Source organism: Triticum urartu, chromosome 2 (assembly GCF_003073215.2).
Source record: "Triticum urartu cultivar G1812 chromosome 2, Tu2.1, whole genome shotgun sequence".
NCBI classification, from domain to species: domain Eukaryota; kingdom Viridiplantae; phylum Streptophyta; class Magnoliopsida; order Poales; family Poaceae; genus Triticum; species Triticum urartu.
In genome coordinates, this window is record NC_053023.1 from 187,604,110 (window position 1) to 187,616,140 (window position 12,031).

Below are 12,031 nucleotides of genomic sequence, written 5' to 3' on the forward strand. Positions count from 1 at the left end.
CGGAAGGAGTAGGACTCCTCCTGCGCCTCTCTCCCTGGCCGGCGCCCCCCTCCCCCCTTGGCTCCTTTATATACTGAGGTAGAGGCACCCTAGAACACACAAGTTGATCCACGTGATCTATTCCTTAGCCGTGTGCGGTGCCCCCTGCCACCATATACCTCGATAATACTGTAGCGGAGTTTAGGCGAAGCCCTGCTGCTGTAGTACATCAAGATCGTCACCACGCCGTCGTGCTGACGGAACTCTTCCCCGACACTTTGCTGGATCGGAGTCCGGGGATCGTCATCGATCTGAACGTGTGCTCGAACTCGGAGGTGCCGTAGTTTCGGTGCTTGATCGGTTGGATCGTGAAGACGTACGACTACTTCCTCTACGTCGTGTCAGCGCTTCCGCCGTCGGTCTGCGTTGGGTACGTAGACAACACTCTCCCCCTCGTTGCTATGCATCACATGATCTTGCGTGTGCGTAGGAAATTTTTTGAAATTACTACGAAACCCAACAGTGGCATCCAAGCCAGGTTATTTATGTTGATGTTATATGCACGAGTAGAACACAAGTGAGTTGTGGACGATACAAGTCATACTGCCTACCAGCATGTCATACTTTGGTTCGGCGGTATTGTTGGACGAGACGACCCGGACCAACCTTACGCGTACGCTTACGCGAGACCGGTTCCCTCGACGTGCTTTGCACAGAGATGGCTTGCGGGCGACTATCTCTCCAACTTTAGTTGAACCAAGTATGGCTATGCCCGGTCCTTGCGAAGGTTAAAACGGAGTCTATTTGACAAACTATCGTTGTGGTTTTGATGCGTAGGTGAGATTGGTTCTTGCTTAAGCCCATAGCAGCCACGTAAAACTTGCAACAACAAAGTAGAGGACGTCTAACTTGTTTTTGCAGGGCATGTTGTGATGTGATATGGTCAAGACATGATGCTGAATTTTATTGTATGAGATGATCATGTTTTGTAACCGAGTTATCGGCAACTGGCAGGAGCCTTATGGTTGTCGTTTTATTGTATGCAATGAAATCGCGATGTAATTACTAAACGGTAGTAATAGTCGTGGAAGCACAAGCTTGGCGAGACGACAACGATGCTACGATGGAGATCAAGGTGTCATGCCGGTGACGATGGTGATCACGACGGTGCTTCGGAGATGGAGATCACAAGCACGAGATGATGATGGCCATATCATATCACTTATATTGATTGCATGTGATGTTTATCTTTTTATTGCATCTTATCTTGCTTTGATTGACGGTAGCATTATAAGATGATCTCTCACTAAATTATCAAGAAGTGTTCTCCCTGAGTATGCACCGTTGCCAAAGTTCGTCGTGCCCAGACACCACGTGATGATCGGGTGTGATAAGCTCTACGTCCATCTACAACGGGTGCAAGCCAGTTTTGCACACGCAGAATACTCAGGTTAAACTTGACGAGCCTAGCATATGCAGATATGGCCTCGGAACACGGAGACCGAAAGGTCGAGCGTGAATCATACAGTAGATATGATCAACATAACGATGTTCACCATTGAAAACTACTCCATCTCACGTGATGATCGGTTATGGTTTAGTTGATTTGGATCACGTAATCACTTGGAAGATTAGAGGGATGTCTATCTAAGTGGGAGTTCTTAAGTAATTTGATTAATTGAACTTAAATTTATCATGAACTTAGTCCCTGATAGTATCTTGCTTGTTTATGTTGATTTTAGATAGATGGCTCGTGCTGTTGTTCCGTTAAATTTTAATGCGTTCCTTGAGAAAGCAAAGTTGAAAGATGATGGTAGCAATTACACGGACTGGGTCCGTAACTTGAGGATTATCCTCATTGCTGCTCAGAAGAATTACGTCCTGGAAGCACCGCTGGGTGCCAGGCCTGCTGCTGGAGCAACACCAGATGTTATGAACGTCTGGCAGAGCAAAGCTGATGACTACTCGATAGTTCAGTGTGCCATGCTTTACGGCTTAGAATCGGGACTTCAACGACGTTTTGAACGTCATGGAGCATATGAGATGTTCCAGGAGTTGAAGTTAATATTTCAAGCAAATGCCCGGATTGAGAGATATGAAGTCTCCAATAAATTCTATAGCTGCAAGATGGAGGAGAACAGTTCTGTCAGTGAGCATATACTCAAAATGTCTGGGTATAATAATCACTTGATTCAATTGGGAGTTAATCTTCCAGATGATTGCGTCATTGACAGAATTCTCCAATCACTGCCACCAAGCTACAAGAGCTTCGTGATGAACTATAATATGCAAGGGATGAATAAGACTATTCCCGAGCTCTTCGCAATGCTGAAAGCTGCGGAGGTAGAAATCAAGAAGGAGCATCAAGTGTTGATGGTTAACAAGACCACTAGTTTCAAGAAAAAGGGCAAAGGGAAGAAGAAGGGGAACTTCAAGAAGAACGGCAAGCAAGTTGCTGCTCAAGAGAAGAAACCCAAGTCTGGACCTAAGCCTGAAACTGAGTGCTTCTACTGCAAGCAGACTGGTCACTGGAAGCGGAACTGCCCCAAGTATTTGGCGGATAAGAAGGATGGCAAGGTGAACAAAGGTATATATGATATACATGTTATTGATGTGTACCTTACTAGAGCTCGCAGTAGCACCTGGGTATTTGATACTGGTTCTGTTGCTAATATTTGCAACTCGAAACAGGGACTACGGAATAAGCGGGCACTGGCAAAGGACGAGGTGACGATGCGCGTGGGAAACGGTTCCAAAGTCGATGTGATCGCGGTCGGCACGCTACCTCTACATCTACCTTCCGGATTAATATTAGACCTAAATAATTGTTATTTGGTGCCAGCGTTGAGCATGAACATTATATCTGGATCTTGTTTAATGCGAGACAGTTATTCATTTAAATCAGAGAATAATGGTTGTTCTATTTATATGAGTAATATCTTTTATGGTCATGCACCCTTGAAGAGTGGTCTATTTTTATTGAATCTCGATAGTAGTAATACACATATTCATAATGTTGAAGCCAAAAGATGCAGAGTTGATAATGAAAGTGCAACTTATTTGTGGCACTGTCGTTCAGGTCATATCGGTGTAAAGCGCATGAAGAAACTCCATACTGATGGACTTTTGGAACCACTTGATTATGAATCACTTGGTACTTGCGAACCGTGCCTCATGGGCAAGATGACTAAAACACCGTTCTCCGGTACTATGGAGAGAGCAACAGATTTGTTGGAAATCATACATACCGATGTATGTGGTCCGATGAATATTGAGGCTCGTGGCGGATATCGTTATTTTCTCACCTTCACAGATGATTTAAGCAGATATGGATATATCTACTTAATGAAACATAAGTCTGAAACATTTGAAAAGTTCAAAGAATTTCAGAGTGAAGTTGAAAATCATCGTAACAAGAAAATAAAGTTTCTACGATCTGATCGTGGAGGAGAATATTTGAGTTACGAGTTTGGTGTACATTTGAAAAACTGTGGAATAGTTTCGCAACTCACGCCACCCGGAACACCACAGCGTAATGGTGTGTCCGAACGTCGTAATCGTACTTTACTAGATATGGTGCGATCTATGATGTCTCTTACTGATTTACCGCTATCATTTTGGGGTTATGCTTTAGAGACGGCCACATTCACGTTAAATAGGGCACCATCAAAATCCGTTGAGACGACGCCTTATGAACTATGGTTTGGCAAGAAACCAAAGTTGTCGTTTCTTAAAGTTTGGGGCTGCGATGCTTATGTGAAAAAGCTTCAACCTGATAAGCTCGAACCCAAATCAGAGAAATATGTCTTCATAGGATACCCAAAGGAAACTGTTGGGTACACCTTCTATCACAGATCCGAAGGCAAGACATTCGTTGCTAAGAATGGATCCTTTCTAGAGAAGGAGTTTCTCTCGAAAGAAGTGAGTGGGAGGAAAGTAGAACTTGATGAGGTAACTGTACCTGCTCCCTTACTGGAAAGTAGTACATCACAGAAAACTATTTCAGTGACACCTACACCAGTTAGTGAGGAAGCCAATGATAATGATCATGAAACTTCAGATCAAGATACTACTGAACCTCGTAGATCAACCAGAGTAAGATCCGCACCAGAGTGGTACGGAAATCCTGTTCTGGAAGTCATGCTACTAGATCATGATGAACCTACGAACTATGAAGAAGCGATGGTGAGCCCAGATTCCGCAAAGTGGCTTGAAGCCGTGAAATCTGAGATGGGATCCATGTATGAGAACAAAGTATGGACTTTGGTTGACTTGCCCGATGATCGGCAAGCAATTGAAAATAAATGGATTTTTAAGAAGAAGACTGACGCTGATGGTAATGTTACTGTCTACAAAGCTCGACTTGTCGCAAAAGGTTTTCGGCAAGTTCAAGGGATTGACTACGATGAGACCTTCTCACCCGTAGCGATGCTTAAGTCCGTCCGAATCATGTTAGCGATTGCCGCATTTTATAATTATGAAATTTGGCAGATGGATGTTAAAACTGCATTCCTGAATGGATTTCTGGAAGAAGAGTTGTATATGATGCAACCGGAAGGTTTTGTCGATCCAAAGGGAGCTAACAAAGTGTGCAAGCTCCAGCGATCCATTTATGGACTGGTGCAAGCCTCTCGGAGTTGGAATAAACGTTTTGATAGTGTGATCAAAGCATTTGGTTTTATACAGACTTTCGGAGAAGCCTGTATTTACAAGAAAGTGAGTGGGAGCTCTGTAGCATTTCTGATATTATATGTGGATGACATATTGCTGATTGGAAATGATATAGAATTTCTGGATAGCATAAAGGGATACTTGAATAAAAGTTTTTCAATGAAAGACCTCGGTGAAGCTGCTTACATATTAGGCATTAAGATCTATAGAGATAGATCAAGACGCTTAATTGGACTTTCACAAAGCACATACCTTGACAAGATTTTGAAGAAATTCAAAATGGATCAAGCAAAGAAAGGATTCTTGCCTGTGTTACAAGGTGTGAAGTTGAGTAAGACTCAATGCCCGACCACTGCAGAAGATAGAAAGAATATGAAAGATGTTCCCTATGCATCAGCCATAGGATCTATCATGTATGCAATGCTGTGTACCAGACCTGATGTGTGCCTTGCTATAAGTTTAGCAGGGAGGTACCAAAGTAATCCAGGAGTGGATCACTGGACAGCGGTCAAGAACATCCTGAAATACCTGAAAAGGACTAAGGATATGTTTCTCGTATATGGAGGTGACAAAGAGCTCACCGTAAAAGGTTACGTTGATGCAAGCTTTGACACTGATCCGGACGATTCTAAATCGCAAACCGGATACGTGTTTACATTAAACGGTGGAGCTGTCACTTGGTGCAGTTCTAAACAAAGCGTCGTAGCGGGATCTACATGTGAAGCGGAGTACATAGCTGCTTCGGAAGCAGCGAACGAAGGAGTCTGGATGAAGGAATTCATATCCGATCTAGGTGTCATACCTAATGCATCGGGTCCAATGAAAATCTTTTGTGACAATACTGGTGCAATTGCCTTGGCAAAGGAATCTAGATTTCACAAAAGGACCAAACACATCAAGAGACGCTTCAACTCCATCCGGGATCTAGTCCAGGTGGGAGACATAGAGATTTGCAAGATACATACGGATCTGAATGTTGCAGACCCGTTGACTAAGCCTCTTCCACGAGCAAAACATGATCAGCACCAAGGCTCCATGGGTGTTAGAATCATTACAGTGTAATCTAGATTATTGACTCTAGTGCAAGTGGGAGACTGAAGGAAATATGCCCTAGAGGCAATAATAAAGTTATTATTTATTCCCTTATAATCATGATAAATGTTTATTATTCATGCTAGAATTGTATTAACCGGAAACATAATACATGTGTGAATACATAGACAAACAAAGTGTCACTAGTATGCCTCTACTTGACTAGCTCGTTAATCAAAGATGGTTATGTTTCCTAACCATAAACAAAGAGTTGTTATTTGATTAACGAGGTCACATCATTAGTTGAATGATCTGATTGACATGACCCATTCCATTAGCTTAGCACCCGATCGTTTAGTATGTTGCTATTGCTTTTCTTCATGACTTATACATGTTCCTATGACTATGAGATTATGCAACTCCCGTTTGCCGGAGGAACACTTTGGGTGCTACCAAACGTCACAACGTAACTGGGTGATTATAAAGGAGCATTACAAGTGTCTCCAAAGGTAGATGTTGGGTTGGCGTATTTCGAGATTAGGATTTGTCACTCCGATTGTCGGAGAGGTATCTCTGGGCCCTCTCGGTAATACACATCACATAAGCCTTGCAAGCATTACAACTAATGAGTTAGTTGCAAGATGATGTATTACGGAACGAGTAAAGAGACTTGCCGGTAACGATATTGAACTAGGTATTGGATACCGATGATCGAATCTCGGGCAAGTAACATACCGATGACAAAGGGAACAACGTATGTTGTTATGCGGTCTGACCGATAAAGATCTTCGTAGAATATGTAGGAGCCAATATGGGCATCCAGGTCCCGCTATTGGTTATTGACCGGAGACGTGTCTCGGTCATGTCTACATTGTTCTCGAACCCGTAGGGTCCGCACGCTTAAGGTTACGATGACAGTTACATTATGAGTTTATGCATTTTGATGTAACCGAAGGTTGTTTGGAGTCCCGGATGTGATCACGGACATGACAAGGAGTCTCTAAATGGTCGAGACGTAAAGATTGATATATTGGAAGCCTATGTTTGGATATCGGAAGTGTTCCGGGTGAAATCGGGATTTTACCGAGTACCGGGAAGGTTACCGGAACCCCCCGGGAGCTATGGGCCTTATGATGGGCCTTAGTGGAAAGAGAAAGGGGCAGCCCAAGGTGGCTGCGCACCTCCCCCCTCCCCTAGTCCTATTAGGACTAGGAGAGGTGGTCGGCCCCCTCTCTCTCTTTTCCCCCTCCGCGAATCCTATCCCAACTAGGATTGGGGCTGCTGGTACATCAAGAACGCCGTCCTACTCCCATCGGAGGGAGTAGCTCGACTCTCCTGGCGCGCCACACCTTGGCCGGCCAGCCTCCCCCTCTAGTCCTTTATATACTGAGGTAGAGGCACCCTAGAACACACAAGTTGATCCACGTGATCTATTCCTTAGCCGTATGCGGTGCCCCCAGCCACCATAGTCCTCGATAATACTGTAGCGGAGTTTAGGCGAAGCCCTGCTGCTGTAGTACATCAAGATCGTCACCACGCCGTCGTGCTGACGGAACTCTTCCCCGACACTTTGCTGGATCGGAGTCCGGGGATCGTCATCGAGCTGAACGTGTGCTCGAACTCGGAGGTGCCGTAGTTTCGGTGCTTGATCGGTTGGATCGTGAAGACGTACGACTACTTCCTCTACGTCGTGTCAGCGCTTCCGCAGTCGGTCTGCGTTGGGTACGTAGACAACACTCTCCCCCTCGTTGCTATGCATCACATGATCTTGCGTGTGCGTAGGATTTTTTTTGAAATTACTACGAAACCCAACACTTCGACATCACTAGACACACCGCCAGTGCAGGAGGTAGGCGTGGAGAAACTTATTCCATCTTCAGGGAGCCACTGCCGTCCTATCTTTTATGAGCATGACACAAACTCTAACCAAACTCAAAAAAACACCTAAAAAGGGAATCATCCTACCGGCAAGGTCGCAATCCACCATGCCCCCATGATCCTAATGCTACAGGAGACAAGGCTAACTAGCGGCGGCGCCGATGGGAGGCAGAAACCCTAGTGGCATGTTCGTCTGAGAGGAGAGAGGAAGGGGTATGAGCCCATTTCTTTTAATCTTTTGTGATTATAAGCCTATTTGTGTTTTAACTCTAAGTGTGCAATTCTATTTATTTATTTAACTTTCGGTGATCAAGTCTAAGTTAACAGGACTTACTCACTACTAGATCATTGATGGGCCACGTTGCGGCACTGGTCTATTTAGAATTTTCTTTAAGATAGAAAGAAATTAATCATGAACTTTAATGGAGCGGTGAATAGTGAATCTAATTGGTTTGTAAGGAAGGGTTAGGTAGTTTGGCAGTACATGGTTTTTTCTTTGGTCTAATGGGTTTCAATTGGTGCGAGCAATTGCATAGCATAACAACCTGTGAAGAGCTGCCAAGATGAAGTCATGTGTATTGTGGTTTGAGATTTGGGAATAGTATTTGTCATACTCTCATGTAAATCAGTTTAGATGGGGTCTTGTAGATATGTTCATTGATTTGAATTCGAGGGTGAATTATTTGGTTATTTACAATTTGCCTTTTATATTATTTGTGATTGTGGATTGCTTAGCTCTTCAGAATTTGTTTCCTTTGACTTGTGAATATCGTTCTTGATTGTTGTCCCATCTCCTAATACTATACCCTCCGTCCAGAATTAACTGTGGATTGTCGCTGAAATGAGTGTATCTACACACTACGCGTCTAGATACACTTATTTTAAGACGGAGGGGAGTATTAACTCGTGATCGGTACACCATGTATCAGTACAAAACGGAAGTATTCAAGAGAAATCTTGCAACAGGTAGTATAGGCCAGTTGAGAATTGCATTTGGAGGCCGAGCTCCATGGAGGCCTCTAAATGCAAAATTTATTTTTTATTTTTTTGAAAATTCATACTTTTACATTGCAAAAATTTCTGAAAAAAATACAAAGATAGATGAAGGCATAATGCACAAGTGTGTAAATTTTCAGAACAAAATACGTTGAAACAAGGGTGTGCAAAAAAAAATCTAAGGCTTTTTATATCACATGATAGGATTCATCCTCCCAGACTTTTTTGTACAGGTCGCATTTCGATGTATTTCATCCTCAAATTTTACATCCATACACCTCACATCCTTTTTTACTTGTCAAAAAATCAGATTTTTTTTAACCAAAATTTTTGAATTTTTTATATTTTTTTCTAAAATTCGGCCTCCGTAAAGGCCGAGATCCAAAACGCTATACTCAGGCCGGATCTCCTATATTAAGGACCTTAAATATAGCTTTATTGATCGGGTTACAGTGTTCGAGAAGATCATCTCAAAGCTCTATATATAGTATAATATGTATTCAGATCATTTCTCTAACCTCATCCATCACCAGCTTTATGGCCTCCTATCACTTCTTCCTTCCATTCTCCACCCTTCCATAACCTCTTATATAAGAACACCGTCAGAAGAAATTCATGATTTCATCAATCAAAAAGTGACAGACAGAACCGTGTTGCCAATTCACTTGGATGTTAATGAGGCTAATTTTTTTTCTCAAAGAAGTCACGGTAAAAATGGGTACTTCCCTTTCAAGTATTTGGGGGTTCCCCTATATTTTGACAAAGAAGAACACCTACAGGCTGTGAACGATAGGATCATTAAAATAATCTCTTATTGGATGTCTAAGAACCTATCATACAGGTGTAAGTTGTTTTTCTCTGTCTTGTCTCACTTTTTCCAGAAAAACATGGTGATTCTCATAAATACTCCCTTCGTCTGAAATTACTTGTCGCTAAAATGAATAGAAATGGTTGTATGTAGAATTAAAATACATATATATACATCCATTTCCGCAATAAGTAAGTTCACACGGAGGGAGTATCAACTACTCCTCCGACCCAAAATAAGTGTCTTGATTTTAGTTTAAATTTTTAAAACTAAAATCACAACAATTATTTTGAATCAGGGGAGTACCTAACTGGGGTTTGGTTTCTAGGGGGGAAATTGATAATCTAGGTGTCCCTGATCTTAGAGAGTTTAGTATGATATTGCTTGCCCCCTATGGTAAGAAAAAACAGAGTGATTAGCTACCCATTAATAAATATGGTTTTGCTCGCAATTACGAAGCTAGGCTCCCATTTTGATGGGATCTTTTCTGAAAGCATGCATTAGGAAGAGTTTAAGTTTAAACAAAGAAAAAACATGCATAACAAAGCTATGCTGAGAGACGGGCGTGTTGGATATGGAGAGACACGTAACTAAGTGCACGCGTTTTCTCGGCAGGGGCGGACAACGAGGCTGTGGTGACGAGTTACGATGCTACTCTGGCTCGATGACCTCTTCAGCTTCTCGCCCGCCTTCATCGCCCCGCCTCTCCATTGCAGTAGCGGGAATGATCCTCGTATGCTGGTGCCTCCTGGTCGGCCGCTTCTAGGTTCGGTTTCGGGTGGACGAGGCCCTGGGACGTCGATTTGCATGAGTAGGTCGTCGATGATGTCTTGACACGCTTGATGGCGCGCTATAAGCAGAGATCTGCCCGAGGCCCGAGGCAGGTAGGGAGGAGCGGTGTCGGTCTTGGCCTGCAACGTCTGAGAGCGCGCATGGAGGCGACAGTTGTGGGATGATCGGATTGGGGTGGCATGTTTTCCTTTTTAGCCGTTGCATGGGCATATGTGGGCTCGGGAATCCTTCGTTAGTTGTCGGGACTTTTTTCTTGGCTGGTTTCCATTGGTTGGTCGGTTTCCTTGATTTTTAATACTGGATTATTTTCGTGGGGATCTATGATGAAACCTCGGATAAAAAAACATAAATTAAGCGCTCATGTGGGGCGAGGGGTGTAGATACGTGGAAACAAGAAAAAATATCGTAGACTCGAATGGTAGATTCGTCGCGACAGGGAATGGGGAAATCGATTGGTGCGGAGATACGCTTATGGGCGAGCCACTGGCCTTACGGTTTGGTCTCAACTTGACAACTACATCTGGGTGTAACCGCATAGAGGTGAACTCCGACAATATCGAGGTGATAGAGACAAAGAATGAAGGTCACTCTTTTGGTCCATCGGCGGCAGTTTTTGATGATATATATCACCTTGTGTGTGATTTTCCGTAGATTATTTTTGAGCATGCTCCTAGAGAGTCTAATTATGCTGCCCTTTGGCTTAGCCAAACTAGATAGAAATAAGGTGTGTGTGAGGTGGATAGAAGATTCACCCGTAAAGATTGTTGATCTTGTAAAAGATAATAAGATGACCAGCTTGCAATAAAGAGTATTTTGATGTAAAAAAAATTGTAGATAGAGTCCCTAAAAAAGAAAGATCGCAGAGGAAATAACACAGCCCGTGGTGGGACCGGATTGCCTGGTTGGCGCTGGCGTCTGCTTGCACTGGTCGGATTCCGAATCCGAGTAAAAAACGACAATGAGAAGGTAGTATAGTACTATAAAAGGCCACGACACAAGCTCTGTAATCACAGAACCAATTCCGGCTTCGGTGCGCTGCGAAATCTCCAACCGAGGCCATCGCGAGCAATCGATCGCCCCGGCGGAGCACGTACGTGCGCGCGAGACCTGCTCGATCGACAACTCGCTCGATCTCTCGCTCGACAACATGGAGGCGAGGCAGCAGGCCGGCGGCGCGGCCCTGTGCGCCAGCGGCTGCGGATTCTTCGCCGGCGCGGCGACAAACGACCTCTGCTCCAAGTGCTACAAGGAACAGCAGCTGCTGGACGTGATGGCCTTTGATGGCGCCGTCATGTCCGGCCTCCGGTCGCTGACCATTGCATTGACGAAAGCCGGAGGTGAGGAGGAGACGCCCGAGAAGACGGTGAAGAACCGATGCAGCGCGTGCCAGAAGAAGGTGGGGCTGCTGGGATTCGCCTGCCGGTGCGGGGCCACCTACTGCGGCGCGCACCGCCACGCCGATGCGCACACCTGCTTCTTCGACTACAAGGCAGCCGGCCGCGAGCAGATCGCGCGCCAGAACCCGCTCGTCGTCGCGCCCAAGATGGCCAGGATTTGAGCGCTTCTATCCACGACATGTATTGTAATTGTAACCCAGGGCTGACTCCTGCGAGAGACCCTAGAGATGAACTGTGGAATTAGTATGTGTCTGATTGCATCTCCGTCGTGTCTACCTTTGTGACGACGAGGTTGTGTGTAGCAACGATGCGCCTGTATTTATTCCATCGAGTTAAATTCATACTACAAATTTCCATTACGTTCTTGGCAAGTTGGTACGCATCATGCATTTGGATAATTTGGCTGCTTAAATTTGTCCACCACATTCAGATCCAATCGGCCAGTCTTCTTTTTCTATCACTAGGTACCACGTTATAC

General features: G+C 44.3%; 1 protein-coding gene across 1 annotated transcript; it reads left to right on the forward strand.

Annotated features, from left to right (window-relative positions):
• Window positions 1-11,187: 11,187 nt before the first annotated feature.
• On the forward strand, window positions 11,188-11,776 carry LOC125541380 (zinc finger A20 and AN1 domain-containing stress-associated protein 10-like). The gene has a single exon (XM_048704808.1). The coding sequence runs from the start codon at window positions 11,304-11,306 to the stop codon at window positions 11,712-11,714; it is 411 nt and encodes a 136-aa protein (XP_048560765.1). The 5' UTR covers window positions 11,188-11,303; the 3' UTR covers window positions 11,715-11,776.
• The last annotated feature ends 255 nt before the right edge of the window (window positions 11,777-12,031 follow it).